The sequence below is a fragment of the Amphiprion ocellaris genome, chromosome 3 (genome assembly GCF_022539595.1).
Source record: "Amphiprion ocellaris isolate individual 3 ecotype Okinawa chromosome 3, ASM2253959v1, whole genome shotgun sequence".
Taxonomy (NCBI): domain Eukaryota; kingdom Metazoa; phylum Chordata; class Actinopteri; family Pomacentridae; genus Amphiprion; species Amphiprion ocellaris.
In genome coordinates, this window is record NC_072768.1 from 32,961,972 (window position 1) to 32,977,580 (window position 15,609).

The 15,609-nt window shown below is 42.3% G+C and overlaps 1 protein-coding gene across 1 annotated transcript in view; it reads left to right on the forward strand.

Moving 5' to 3' along the window:
- si:ch211-212o1.2 (uncharacterized protein LOC492735 homolog) overlaps positions 1 to 15,079 on the forward strand; it is a 59,372-nt gene extending 44,293 nt beyond the window's left edge. Inside the window, exons 5-6 of the mRNA XM_023289888.3 lie at positions 4,249 to 4,461; positions 12,089 to 15,079. Of these exons, the coding sequence (XP_023145656.1) occupies positions 4,249 to 4,461; positions 12,089 to 12,210 (335 nt within the window). The 3' untranslated portion in view covers positions 12,211 to 15,079. The remainder of the gene's footprint in view (positions 1 to 4,248; positions 4,462 to 12,088) is intronic.
- Positions 15,080 to 15,609: the final 530 nt, after the last annotated feature.

A 15,609-nucleotide genomic window follows, 5' to 3' on the forward strand; every position in this document is an offset into this window, starting at 1 on the left:
TGACTTTATTTTGTTATGTTGTTGTTGAAAGTGACTCCGTTGGGTTGGAGTTCGGTGACGTTTTTGTGCTGTGGTATTACTGGCACGCAAGTTTAGCACCCATGTACTGGACTTTGGTGTTACAATTGGCAAAGCATTGCAGAGTGACTGTGGATGCACAACTTAAAATAAGCCACAAGCTGAGCGGCGGCAAGTTGAAACCCAGGCCCACTGATGAGCAAGTCGTCGCTCATCACATGCAGAGGTTCAGAGGATCACTGCTGGCATCTACACCCGAATTTTGCCTGAGGACAGTAATGCTTTTAATACGCAGTTGAGGACGCAGTCTCTCCATTAGCCTTTACATAATAAAGGCTAAAAGGCCAAACAAATAATTTTTAAAAAATGTCTGATCGGAGAGAATTTGTCTTCTCTTTCACCAGACATTTGTGTTAACTACACCTCATCACAATGACTATTTTTTTAAATTGTCATTTTGTAAAAAGGGAAATTCTGCCTGTAGACACCTATTATCCTATTAAACCCTTGAATATGTTTCAAGGCACTTATCCAGGTTGTTTTCTCCTGACTAGATCCTTGCTTGTGTTGTATCTACACTGTACATACTCTGTATGTACGTCACTTTGGATTAAAGCGTCTGCTAAGTTAAATTGTAGAAATGTAGAAATTCTCTCACACTAAGGTGTCCCTGAAGCAGACAGGGTTAAGAACCTTGCTCAGAGGTCCAGCAGTTACAGCCATCAGATTAGTGGCCCCTTTTTCTTTACTGTGTTGACCAGAGGCTTTGTCTTAAAGCTATTATATGATCAGTTCTATTTTTATAGCAGTATAACACACAGCTACAGCATCGCTAACTGTCCCGTGACGATACAAGTGAAGCACATGAGCTTAGCAAGGTGTTTCCCATTAAATACATCAACCCCAACATGTGAAAACTAGGTTTAAAAGTGGAGTTCTCTCAGACAATGACAGGACAGATGTAACAGATGAGTACTGGTATTGAGGTGACTATAGGCTGAAAAAAATGGAAAAATTGTGACAGATCTATCGAAATAAAGAAATGGAGTAAAAGATGATCAAAAAGGAAACACAGGTGCAAAGGTCGGCTGTTTGTCCACATCAGGGATCAGCGAATGGAGGCGACAAGGGAGGAAAGATTAGAGGGGAGAGAGCAGGGTGAGGTCTACTTGTAGGTGACATCCGCACCTGTCATGTCAAACACCGCAGGGAGTCAAGAGGTCAGGAAACAGAGACGGAGAGAGACGCCGTGACATCTACACCTGTCATGTCTGCACCTGAAGAGGTCACCGCTAAGAGTTTCAGACAGAGGCTGAGAGCGCTCGGAGAGGACAGGAAGCAGAGAGAGAGCGAGGCGTGGGGGTAGCAGAGGGTCATGTAGCGGTAAGATGACATCTAAACCTGTCATGTCAAGCTCCTCACGGTGTCAGGCGGTCACCAGACAAAGACGGAGACGGAGGCGGATGTGGGGAAGCTGGAAACCGTGAGGCGACATCTCCAGCTGTCATGTCTGCACTTGAACCGGGGTCAAGGCGTTGCAGTTTTAACCAAAGGGATGGAGGCAGACAAGAGAGGACAGGTGTAAGTCATACCGACAGAAAGGCACCAGTGAATAACAAGAGTTAGCAATGTGACAGACAGGCTGCATGCTTCTGATTGGTTTTCTGCAGAGCACAGACATGGAAACCGGACCGTTTGATTAAGGGATTGTGGGCTGATCAGTTACATGTACATCCAAATGCTGCTCGTGTTACACCAATGGTGTGTTCATGCATTATCTCCAGATATTATGCTCCCAGCTGTTCCTATGTGTGAGTTCTGGTGTGTTTGTCACCTGTCAGCTCAAATCAACTCTGACACAAAACACAGTTCCAAGCTACCAATGACATCTTTAAGAACTCTTTTTATGGCTTTGGACATGTCGGCAATCTACATTTAGGAAACATAATCAACACTTCTACGTTAAATGTAATGTTTTAACAGCATGTGATAACAGAGAACTTATCATGAATAATTAGACTTCTTCATTAATAAGGGTGACTATAACTGAACATGTAAAATAGAAATAGGAGGGATTAAATTATCTACTTTGATTATGTGGGATCCATTGACATTGATCAGTTTGTCTCATACAGTTACACCTGCTGTTTCTCTCTATCTTCTAAATCTTTCACTGTTCTGTCACTTTTCTTAAGGTCCATATCTAAATGCATGATTAATTATTGGTTTTAAGACTCTGTTTCAGGTTAATCTGTGGCTGCCTTCTAACTTAGCCGCTAGCCGTTAGCATAGCCTTAGCCACTGTGAGAGAAGCTAATTTCTTGTTTTTCTTGTTCAGTTTTTCCAGTTTCGACTCAAGACATTTCTGAGACCACAGAATGACGACAGACAGAGAAAGAAGGCTGAGTCAGACCTGAAGTAGAACATTTAATTTTTTAGTAATCAGCTGATTTTTTTACCAATACGATGATCAGAAAATGCGAAGTATTGGCCACAATAATCAGTCTATGCTAACAGGTGTGGACTTGAGTGCACACTATCAGGAAAGCTAATGTGCACGTTGTTCAAAGTTGAAGACTGTTTTTTGTGTTAGCAGTGGCGTTAAAGAGTAAGTTTTCAAAGGTAGTATTTAGCCACTACTCAATCTCTACCATGAACTAGTTCAGTTTAAATGGCGAGTGCCCCACTCAGCCACAGTTTACAATAAAATATTGTGTCAGTGCCCCCGTGCCACTAAAACAGCTCTAATCCATCTGGATGTTTGATGATGTTATGTTTTTTTCCGACTCTAGTAAGCTGACAGGAGGTCCTTTGGGACTGACCTTATTATAGCATATTCCATCGATATTCATCAGTTTGTGATTTGGGGAGTTTGGAGATGAACACCGTGGCTGGCTCTTGGTCGTGTTCCTCGAGCCCTTTCTGACAACTTCTTGTGGTGTGGTGGAGCGTTTCGTCCTGTGGGTTTAGATGGTCTGAAACAATGTTTAGGTAGGTGGTAACATCTACATGAGCGTCAGGGTCCAAGCTTTCACATCAAATGCCCGTGGTTTTAATGCTTTAGCTGAATGGTGTGTATTCAGTGTATTCAATAGATTAGACAAAAGGAGTAGTAGGAGTATAGCTGCTAAACATTAAAACAGGTAAGAGTCTCAAACTAGGATTTGCATCTGTCGTTTGAGACTTTATAGCATTTTAAAGCACAAATTGAGATCAAATAATTAAATTTCTTTTCTAAATCTAATTTCTTTTATTTCCTATAAAACGGCACATTTATACCTTACCTCACTCTAGGCACAAATTAAAAATTCCACTGAATGGAAGGGTTTTATTACCGTTCCCTTCCATGTACCAATTAATTTCATCTATTTTTTATTCCCCGACTAATGCTGTTGGTTTACATTTCTGAATGACCTCTTACGGTGTAAAGTTCTGTTTCCGTGTGACTTCCTCCCAGAGTCAATAAACCACAGTCCTTCCTTCTCCAGTCGTCATCTGACGTTCAGCTGCAGCTTCATGTGAATACGACATAAAAACGCAGCAGCACACTGTCTGTCTGGTCCCAGGATGGCTTTGTAGGAAAGATGTGAAGTTCTTCTGGAGAATGAGAGTTGGTTAAATATTTAAAGGTGAGGGGTGATGAGCCATAGTTACATTTTCACATCAGGTGAACTCTTAGTGGCTCAATAAAGTACAGACGGAATAAAAGTGTAGTTTTTGTGCGGCAGCAGGCGTAGACAAGATGTCTCACTCCTGATTGACTGGCTTAGAAGTGTGTGATGCTGAATTGTAAGCGCTGTGATTTTCAAAAAAAAAAAAAATGGAATAATTTGTTCTGCTCATGTTAGATGACTGATCTCCTCTCAGCCTTTTTGATTTTGGCACTTTTTGGAAGCTTCTTTGACGTTACAGACTGTTACACATTCTCACCACATCTCTTACTACCTCTTACTACTTATCTCCGTCCTCGTCTCTCTCCTGCTGCTGCTGTTCCTCATCTTTCTTCATCTCTTCTTTTCCCCCTCCTCGTTCGTCATCCTCCCCTCCCTGTCTGTTCATTTCTCCGAGGTTCTCGCCGACATCCTCTCTGTGGGAGTGCTACGCCTTCGTGCTGGCCCTTCTTCATTACACTAAACAGTTTGATCAATTATTCTATTAACTTTACTCTCGCTTTCTTCTCTTTCTTCCCTCCTCTCTGTAAATGTCTGTCTGTCTCCCGTCACCTTCCAGAGGCCTTGGCGGCGTCCTACCCCTGGGACTGCTACGTCTTTGCCCTGGCGGTTTTCGTGACGCTGACCAATCAGATTCATAAGTGGAGCCACTCCTACTTCGGCCTCCCGCGCTGGGTCACGCTGCTGCAGGACTGGCATCTGGTGTTGCCACGGAAACACCACCGCATCCACCACGTCTCGCCGCACGAGACGTACTACTGCATTACTACAGGTACGTAGTGGTACTGCTTCACTGCAGTACTGTAGAGGGGACCAAGTTTAATGTGTATTCAAAACGTAAAATAAATCACAAATAAACAGAGTGTAAATGAATGACATCTGCCTTTGTTTCAGGTTTGTACACTTTAATCAACCTATCTATAGAAAGAGATAGAATATCAAAAAACCTCACCTTTTTAACCCCAAAACCTGTCAATGGGTGCCAAAGGCTTGTTATCTGTAAAATAATCACCAAAATTACACCATCAATCACAGCAAGATACTATAAAAACAGAAAATATCATCAGATTTTTTACTTTCTGTCGATTCTCTTATGTCTGACATGTTGCTATGTTAGAAATGTAATCTATATATAAGCTTAAAAACATGGAATTTAGTTACAATTACTTTATATTTTAGGTTTAATTCAAAAATTTGCCAAAAATACACTATTTGCTTGAACCAGATTCTCTAAAAAATAAAAAATGTCAGCATTTCTCAGAAATGAAGCTGATAGTGGTTTTATGGCTGAACATTCTAGGACTTATTAGCTGAATTAGGTTGAACTGCAGGCTGTGTTTGCACAGAGCAGACAAAAGAGAAAAGCTGAAACTAATTAAAATGTGGTTTGTAAAATATAAAAACTTTATAATAAGAACAACTTTCTTTGTATAGCACCTTTCAGAAGAACATTCACAAAGTGCTTTGACAGGAAGTACATAGTGATTAAAGAGAAATAAAAGAGAAATAAAAGAGAACCTTACAGGAAGGTGAGTCTATAAAAGTGGGTTTTAAGAAGTGATAATAGTATGTAGAGCTGCTATTTTTGATAATAGTTGGACACAATGTTGTACATGTTGACTCCAGGTTTTTGTAAACTAACTTTTTTCCCTCCTGATTTATAGCATTATGACTCTGTTAAATTGAGCAGACAGCATTGTTGAGTTCTTCTAACCTCTGTATATGGTTTCCATAGAGGTGCAGGACTTTATATTGCAGTGGAAAATCAGTAAAAAGGAATTTTAAAAAAACAGCTAAAAATTGCTTGGGGCTCCACATTTCAATAACAGTTTAAAAAAAAATAGATATATACCAACTAACAATTGTAAGGACATCATAGACTGGAAATAGAAAGTTCCACATTTCCATGTCATAAGGTGAGCTCTGAAAAACTGTAAATCTCCAGAAGATTGATTTGCAAAGACAATTCTCACGTCAAACTCTGCACAGTGAGATCCAAATTGTAATTTTCAAAAAAACAACCAAAGAAAGCCTGTTGCCTTCATAGTACTCACTGATCAGCCAGGATATTAAAACCACCTGCCTTTTGCAGCCTAAATAGATCTGATTTGTAGGGGCCTCAACGTAGACCTCTGAAAGTGTCTGACACAGGCATCCTTTGGGTCCTGTGGGTTGTGGTGCAGGGCCTCCATGGATCAGGCTTGTTCAGTGTTTGCTCAATCAAATTGGAATCTGGAGGACATGGAGACTGGGTCACACTTTGGACTCTTGGTTCTGTTCCATGAACTGTTCCTCAACTGTTGCAATGCAAATGAAGATTTCCCAGTAATGAGGCGATCCCTTCACTTCGCCTGTCGGTGGTTTTAATGTTGTAGAGGATTTTCTTTGCAAGACTACTGAACACAAACTATCAAAAAGTTATACTCTAAGTCAACCCCAAGTCTATGATGGAAATTGGATCATGTAATCATGGCTACTACCAATTCTGTCTGTATACGCAGTGTTAGTCTCCTCTAAACAATGTGGATGCACAGTTTGCCTTCTTAAGTTTTCCATCTGTCACAAAATCTAAAAGTTGAACAATGAACTGTATCTAACATCGCTTTTGGAGCTCTATATCATGTTTGTCAGTGTGATAGTCGTGGGCGGCCATTTTAGAATCACCGTAATTGAAGCTGATGACTCCAGAACAATTTCGCTCGCAGATCTCGGACACATTCAAATAAAACGGCGGCTGGCGTCTGTCTGTCGGTCGGCCGGCTTTCTTATAAATAACTAAAAGAAAAATGTTCTGTTTGCGTGCGCGTGGGTCTTCAGAGACGCAAGGCCTCCGTAATAGATCCACATTCGGTATTCTGCGTGCATCTGGGTGAGAGAAGGAGGGAGAGAGGAAAAAAGAGGGAGGATTCACAGGGGGGATTTGGCTTGTACGTCACCCTGCGCCCCAGCGGACGACAGATGTGTGTGTGAGTGAGTCGGGGGGGCGGCAGCGGCACAGTGAAATGGTGCGCACACACACTTGTGTACATCTGCATGTTCGAGCATCTGTGTGTGCACTAGTCTCTTTGACCTCCTCTTCGGTTTCTAACCTGTGTGTGTGTGTGTGTGTGTGTGTGTGTGTGTGTGTGTGTGTGTGTGGATGTGGCGGGCTGGTGGCGGTCGCGGGGGCCCACAGGGGACGGCAGCGGCCCCCTGCTCCCCCAGCCCGGCTGCCTGGGCCCCGCTTGGATTCCGCTGGGGCTCGCCTAGCTGCCTTTGTGTTTGCCACCGGCTGACAATCCCCATGTATATTTAATGCTAACCTGCTGTCTGTTCTAACAAATAGGACTTCACAGGCAGAAGGGGGGGAATGGAGGACAGGGGAGGAAGGGAGGGCGAGGAGTGAGGAGAGAGGAGAGGGTGGGTAGGAAGCGGGGATTTGGAGGAATAAACAAAAGGAGGAGTGTGTGTGGCGAAAGAAGGTAAAGGAAGAGTGAAATCAAACAAAACCTCTGGCTGCTGTACTGTGTTGTAGCCGAGAGAGGGTCACCGGAGGGACACACACACCCCTGCAGCTATAGCATGCGCCCTATGCAAACACATCATGGGTGGCGGTGCGTCACACAAGGGTAGCTTAAACACACATGGCCCATGTTGATGTTTCCATTTGCCTCTGTGTCTTCTTTATAACCGAATGTGCGTGTGATTGACTGTGGGCTTCTGCAAGTAAAGCCGCATTTGTGTTGAGTCTCTACATTCAGTGTAATAATAGTAAAAATTGGTTTCAAATGTCGAGGGACTGCTTCTAAAGCTTCTGCATGTGCTCGCCGTAGACGTGTTCACAGAGAGTATTCTACAGTCATGCATGCATTCATGTGTACATGTAAATGTACTTTGGCCTGCAGTCATACATACATTAATGCATTTACCTCAAAGACATATATTCGTAACTGTTAGAGTTCTGTAAAGTGCACAAGAATGGAGAAGCTGTAGATACTGTAGGCATGTGTGAGCGTTTCTGTGTGTTAGTCGGGGCTAAAGATGTCCCCCGGGAGAATCCTTCTATCCCCTCCAACGCTCTGATATGTAGGCTGATGATGAGAGTGAGACGGGGAGGTTTAGATGTGGACAGAACAACAGAGGATCAGAAAGGGAAGGAAGGAATTTTAAAGAAGGGAAGACGATGGATGTTGGAGGAAGTTAAGGACAGGAGAGTGAAATGTGAGGTGAAGCTGAGAGGAGTTGAGGAGCCGTTCAGGATGTCTGGAGAGAGAAAGACAGGAGGAGGAGGATATTTAGAAATAGGCCAATGTGAATCAGTGTTTGCCCTGTGGGTGTAGTTGGAGCAGTAGGCGGGGCCACAGACAAAACAAATATCTAAATACAGTTGCATAATTCCCTTCAGAGGTCCAAGAGTGGAGCGATCTGTCTAAAACGCTTAGGTTTGTATATCAGTGTCATCGCTTGTGTCTGATAAAATCTGCTTTAAAAATGCAAACATTGAGCTGTTTAGGTTGCTTTATTGACTGGCTTACTGACTTGCTATATATACAGTATCTCACAAAAGTGAGTCCACCCCTTGCATTTCTCCAAATATTTAATGATATCTATTCATGGGACAACACTGACGAAATGAAACTTTCATACAATGTAAAGTAGTCACCGTACAGCTTGGATAACAGTGTACATTTTATCTTCCCATCAAAATAACTAAAACACAGCCATTAATGTCTAAACTGCTGGCAACAAAAGTGAGTACACCCTGAACTGAAAATGTCCAAATTGGGCCCAAGTGCACATTTTCCATCCCCAGTTTCATGTGACTTGTTAGCGTTAAAAGGTCTCAGGTGTGAAAGGTGAGCAGGTGTGTTTAATTTGGTAATATCACTCTCACACATCTCACATTGGTCACTGGAAGTTCAACATGGCACCTCATGGCAAAGAACTCTCTGAGGATCTGAGAAAAAGGATTGTTGCTCTACATAACGATGGCTTAGGCTATAAGAAGATTGCCATCACCCTGAAATTGAGCTGCAGCACGGTGGCCAAGAGCATCCAGCGGTTTAAGAGGACCGGTTCCACTCAGAACAGGCCTCGCCATGGTCGACCAAAGAAGTTGAGTGCACGTGCTCGGCGTCGAATCCACAGGTTGTCTTTGGGAAATAGGCGTAGGAGTGCTGCCAGCATTGCTGCAGAGGTTGGAGGGGTGGGGGGTCAGCCTGTCAGTGCTCAGACCATACGCCACACACTGCATCAAATTGGCCTCTATGGCTGTCGTCCCAGAAGAAAGCCTCTTCTAAAGATGATGCACAAGGAAGCCCGCAAACAGTTTGCTGAAGACAAGCAGACTAAGGATATGGATTACTGGAACCATGTCCTGTGGTCTGATGAGACCAAGATAAACTTATTTGGTTCAGATGGTGTCAAGCGTGTGTGGCGGCAGCCAGGTGAGGAGTACAAAGACAAGTGTGTCTTGCCTACAGTCAAGCATGGTGGTGGGAGTGTCATGGTCTGGGGCTGTATGAGTGCTGCCGGCACTGGAAAATTACAGTTTATTGAGGGAAGCATGAATGCCAAAATGTACTGTGACATACTGAAGCAGAGCATGATCCCCTCCCTTAAGAAGCTGGGCCGCAGGGCATTGTTCCAACATGATAATGACCCCAAACACACCTCCAAGATGACCACTGCCTTGCTAGAGAAGCTGAGAGTAAAGGTGATGGACTGGCCAAGCATGTCTCCAGACCTAAACCCAATTGAGCATCTGTGGAGCATCCTTAAACGGAAGGTGGAGGAGCGTAAGGTCTCTAACATCCACCAGCTCCGTGATGTCATCATGGAGGAGTGGGAGATGATTCCTGTGGCAACCTGTGAAGCTCTGGTGAACTCCATGCCCAGGAGGGTGAAGGCAGTGCTGGAAAATAATGGTGGCCACACAAAATATTGACACTTGGGCCCAATTTGGACATTTTCAGTTAGGGGTGTACTCACTTTTGTTGCCAGCAGTTTAGACATTAATGGCTGTCTTTTAGTTATTTTGATGGGAAGATAAAATGTACACTGTTATCCAAGCTGTGCGGTGACTACTTTACATTGTATGAAAGTTTCATTTCGTCAGTGTTGTCCCATGAATAGATATCATTAAATATTTGGAGAAATGCAAGGGGTGGACTCACTTTTGTGAGATACTGTATATATATATATATATATATATATATATAAATATATATATATTTTTTTTTTTTTTTTTTTTAAATATAATTAGCACTGTGGATCAATGGTGTGTTTGTTAATCCACCACTTGCTTCTAGACTGTAAAATATTTTTTAAAACTCCTAGATGGATGACCGTTAAATTCTGTACAGTCATTCGTGGATGGATGGAGTTTGGTGTTGCTCTTTTCTCAAATATCATAGCCTTGTTAGAAATGGACAAACCCATGAGGCACACAGATATATTCACCGTACTACTCACTGAATATTTGGTTGGAAAGGGTTTTAAATCTCCTGAAAGATGAATCCAAGAGCAGCAGTCGCCACACCCCATGCCAGACATACATGAATAAAGTTTGGTTTACGGGAACAGAAGTACAAAAAGTATCCGAACAAACATCTGTTATAGGTGACAACCCAGAAGAAACATGACAAATCAAGCAGTTTCTCATGCCAGAGGGCTCAGATCATGTCAGAAACAAAACCAACCTCTTTTAAAGTCACAAATTATATAAATATCTGTCAAACTTGACACCTCAGAGAAAACATAAGTTCAGTTCTTCATTAATGCCAAAGGGCTCCACTGTGTTTGAAGTGTTCCAGGACGTCTGTTTGTGGAGCAGTAAGCTTAGGATGTCACCACCTCTCAGAAAAATAACCCCTGAACAAGCCTATACATAATGTCAGGCAGTAGCATAGTCTGTGTCTTTTGTACATAATGCAGTCTTACATTAAGATATGTGAATTTTTAAACACATACGAGACAACACAGATATTTCAACTTGCGTGCTATTGCAGTTGATGAAGGATTTAATGGTATACTTTTTGCAAGAACATGGACGTGTTAGTTGTAGTAGGATTCCCTCATGATGCCAATACAGCTCTGACCTGTTGATCAGTTGACATGGGACCTCTGTGTATGTGTCCAGCATTGGGATATTGGTCCTTTGGGTTTTGTGGGTTGCAGGTTGAGGCCTTCATGGACCAGGCTTGTTTCGGCATCTTGCAAATGCTTCATCAGATTGGGTTCTCGGGAGCTTGGAGACTGAGACAGCACCTTGGTCATGTTCCTCAAGTAATTCCTAAGGAGTTTCTGTGATGCAGTGGGACGCCTTGTCGTGCTGCTGTTGAGAAGTATCGTTGCCATGGAGTGGTGTCCTGTGGTGTTTGACACTGGGATGTTTCCAGTGGATCTGTTGGGTCATTTGAGTTGGTTGGGGCTTCCATGGATTGAGCTTGTTGTAGTACATCTTCTGGATCCTTAATCACATTGGGATACGAGAAATTTGGAGACCAGGTCAACACTTTGGAATGTTGGTCGTGGTCCTGGAACCATTCCTGAGCAGTTTTTGTGACACGGTGGGACGCACTGTCCTGCTGGGGGAGGCAGCCACTGTTGGGGAGTATCATTGCCATGGAGGGGTGTTCTGTGTTGTTTGACACTGGGATGTTTCCAGTGGGATTTTTGTGTGTTGCAGGTTGTGGTCACCATTGATCCGGCTTGTTTCGCCGTTTCTTGCAAAGGTTAGATCAGATTGGGATTTGAGGAATTTGAAGATCACGTCAGCACTTTGGAATCTTGATTTTGTTCCTCAAGCCATTCCTGAGCAGTTTCTGTGACGTGGTGAGACACACTGTCCTGCTGGGGAAGGCTGTCACTGTTGTGGAGTCACATTTCCATGGAGGGGTGTTCTGTGTTGTTTGGCACTGGGACATTTCCAGCGGATCCTTAGGGTGCTTTGGATTATGGGATTGGGCCTGAATGGATCAGGCACATCCTGTGGATCCTTGGTCACATTGGAATCTGGGGATTTTGGTCAATGCCGTGGGCACTTTGATGTTCCTCAAACCATTCCTGAGACGTTTTTGCAATGTGGTGGATGAATTGATTTGCTGGAGGATTGTTGTTGCCTGAGCAAGTGTGTTTGGTCTGAAACAATATTTAGGTGGGTGTCAAAGTTACATCAAAGGTTTTCCTGTAGAACACTACATTGTAACAAGATGACCAATGTTATACACTTTATCTGTCAGTGATTTTAATCTTGCCACCTTCATTAGTTGCACTTATGTTCAGTGCTAATTAGCGACCACTCACCGTTTGCTCTGATCAGTTCTTACCTTGAAATTTTTTTGTTTTTTCCTCTCTAATCCTCTCATCTTTTCTTCACCTTCCTGACAATTTTTTATTCTTGTTTTCTTACTTCCCAGGTTGGTGCAACTATCCACTGGACCAGCTGGGCTTTTGGAGACGGATGGAGCGATTGATCGAACACCTGACAGGGCAGAAACCGCGATCAGACGACATGGCATGGGCGAAGAAGACTGACTGATGGACAGATACAACAATGCAAATACACAGAGGGATGAACGGAGGAATGGGCATGCAGACACAAATACATAGAAATAGAAAAACGGATGCGGAGAAACACACACACACATAAATTTAACTCATGTCTGTGCTTCTTGCTTTTTTTGCTAAAGAGCAAACATTCAAAGAAAACCGTGTTTGCAAAAAAAAAATCTAACAATGGTTTGAGTGATTATGTACATGTTGGAGTCGGCGTCTTAGCAAGCTTTGAACGTAGGAAATTAGATGAGAAACACTCTGCTGTAACACCCAGTTAGCTCGTGTGCTCGTCGGCCTGTTTAACCAATGAGGTGTGCTGGTGTTGTGGTGTAGGAGGTTTCTGGAGGTTGGGCTCTCCAGGAGTGACACCACGCTGCCTGTCACTGGCAGCTTCTTACACCACACACACACACACGCACACACGCACACGCACACGCACACGCACACACACACACACACACACACACGCACAAATTTGGAAGTCTAATCTTCGCTCACTGTCTCTTTTGAATCCTTCTCGTCACGTTTTTGAAGTGTTATGGTTGTGTTTTCGTTTTGTTTTTCCACATGAAAGCCCCTTTCCAGAAGCATCACCACCCTCTTTCGATTCTCACAGCTGCATTTGCACACAAGAAGGTGAAAATCTGATGATTGTGTGCTTCAGATTAAACATTTTTAAATCAACACCCGTCGTTTGTGCCTGCGTCTGAGCTTATGTGATCTCACAGGCAGGGTAAGGCTGGGGAGGAAAACAGGTGTGTAAAACCACATAAAACACATGCATCCACAGCAGCTTTTATAGCGCTACTGTTCACACACGTCAGCAGTCAAGTTGCGGATGCATACTTTTAACCCTTTCAATGTGCGTAGATGCAAGTAAAATAACTTTAAAATCACGTCATCCAGTAACGATTAGTTGTTAACAGCACTCTACCTTCATACTGCGTGTTTTGACCAACTGTTGATCTTTTCCCTGTGCAGACATTTCTCATTGATTTTCTTTGAACTGAAAGAAGCTTTGAAGCAGTCCACTTTTTGTAGCTTTAGGAGTCACACTTCTGCACGTACAAATGTAAAAACCTCTAAATTAAGGCATCTCCTCCTTAAAAACTCATGATTCATGACAAGGTTTGCATTGGAATTAGAGGCCTATATTTCACTTGAATTCAGATGAGTTTAGATGTTTTCGTGATGAATTAGTTGCAAAAAAGCATTTAGTATTGCTGTCCTTTCATGCAAATTATGGGGGCATCCAGACTTATTCCTTGTCTGTCTTTATATACAGTTTTAAGGATGATGTCTACCAAAAATGAAAAGAACAGTGCTGTCATTTCCATTTTTCTTGACAGACTTTGAAATACTCTAACTTAAGTTTAAGCAAGTTGAGGTGGGTGTATTGTAAGTTGAAAATAATGGACTTAATGGCGTACTTTCATATTTTGGGAAATTTTATTTGCTTTCTTGTCAGGAATTATATGAGAAGATTAACAGCACACTCATGTCTGTAAGGTAAATGTAAGATCCTGTATGGCAGGTTAGCTACACTTATCATATAAACTGAAAGTAGTTCAAAGCTGCTAGTTTAGATCTGTTTAGACGTAACAAAACCCACCTCTAAGCCTCACTAATTAAATATAACCTCAACCTTTGAGCAGAGCCCAGTTGTTTCCCCTGTTTCCAGTGTTTGTGATAAGCTTTATGTTTAGCATTTAGTTCATATTTCTCACTTTACTCTGTCAAGAATGCAAATATTTCCCAAATAGTGTGACTGTTCCTCGAGTGCAGGCGAAAGTTTGGATGATCTGTTCATGTCTGGAGTAGTTCCTGGTGTCTCTTGTCATGTTTTAGTGGCACATGCAGAAGTGAAATCTTTTTTGGTTTTGTTGGTTTTATTGTACCCCAAACATGCCTGCAGACATGTTGGTGGAGGATGCTTGCGGCAGCCTCAAACATCATGAGAGTCTACATGGGTTCTACGTGTGTTCATGCCTCCACAACACTGGACAGCTCAGGGCTGGTTGTTGCCTCCACCTTCTGCTTATTCTCACGTTCTATATCACAGATTTTATTCTATTTCTATTCAGTTCAAAACAACAAGCCCACAACATGAAGCCCTTCTTCATAATTTGCTTCACTTGACTGATTTAGGAAAGTTTGGAAAGTTTGTTTTACAGTCACTTTTACACAAGTCATGTTTTGTTTCATCCACATCCCAAATTCTCTCCTGGACTGTAAATATTCACCTCAGCATTTCTGAACAAGAAATGTGTCACAGCCTCCCTGAACTTAAACCAGAGCGACTCGTTAAAGAAATGCATGGCGTCGTTTTGACATAGCTTTGTGTCAGCTGATGTGAGCCGAACAGGGGAAAAAAAAGACAAACTGTGACACATGCACTTTAGTTTGCTGTTCCTAACTCTCTCCTGGAGAGGCTGGCTGCTTGACTCATAGTTTTTAATTCTAGGCTGGAACTCCCTTCGGTCACAGAAGGTCAATAATAACAGCACTTTATTGTTTTACCAAGTAAATGTCTGAAAATACGTCCTGCAAGCGCCCGTTCACTCATCTCATCACACACACACAGGTTAGATCAGGCTTCACCTGCATGAACACACAGACACACACACAATAAATCTCCTAAATGCAGTCATATACAAACACACAAACACGCTCTTTGTCACATTGTGTTTTGTTGTTTTCTCTGGCTTTATAATTTTCTATTTTTTTATTAATGGATCAAGCCTTGTATAGTCAAATTCTGACGTTCCATTTTGCAGCTCAACGCTTGCTGCTCGTCTGCCTTAATGTTTTTATCTGCTCTTTGATTTAAATAAAGATTTATTAACTCCAAATGTCCCCTCGTTGTTGCTATCTGTGTTTTAACAAATGTATTTGAAGATGTTTATGTTCATTTTGTAAAACATGTAATTCCATCTGCTAAATCTAGTTTGACACCGTCTCTTAGCAGGGTTTTTGCTGCTCTGCTCACAGGATTGATGGACAGTTTTCACATGATTTTAATGCACTTTCAATGAGTCCCATTAGTGCCCTTTAGTTTGAGGAAGTCTGTTGATCCAAGTGTGTGTGCAGATATAATGAGGACACAAAAAGGGAACATATGGATAAAGGAAGTTTTATTAGTCTTTAAAAAAATACTGTTTGTCAAGGTTAATACACTGAGCAGCTCAAATATTTGTAAGAAATCCAAATGCACTAAATTTAATGCCACCGCTGAACCACCAGCACCCTCTAGTGTTAAAACCCAGTGTCTGCTTATGACCCCTAAAATATCATAGATAGATAGATAGATAGATAGATAGATAGATAGATAGATAGATAGATAGATAGATAGATAGATAGATAGACTATAGATAGATAGATA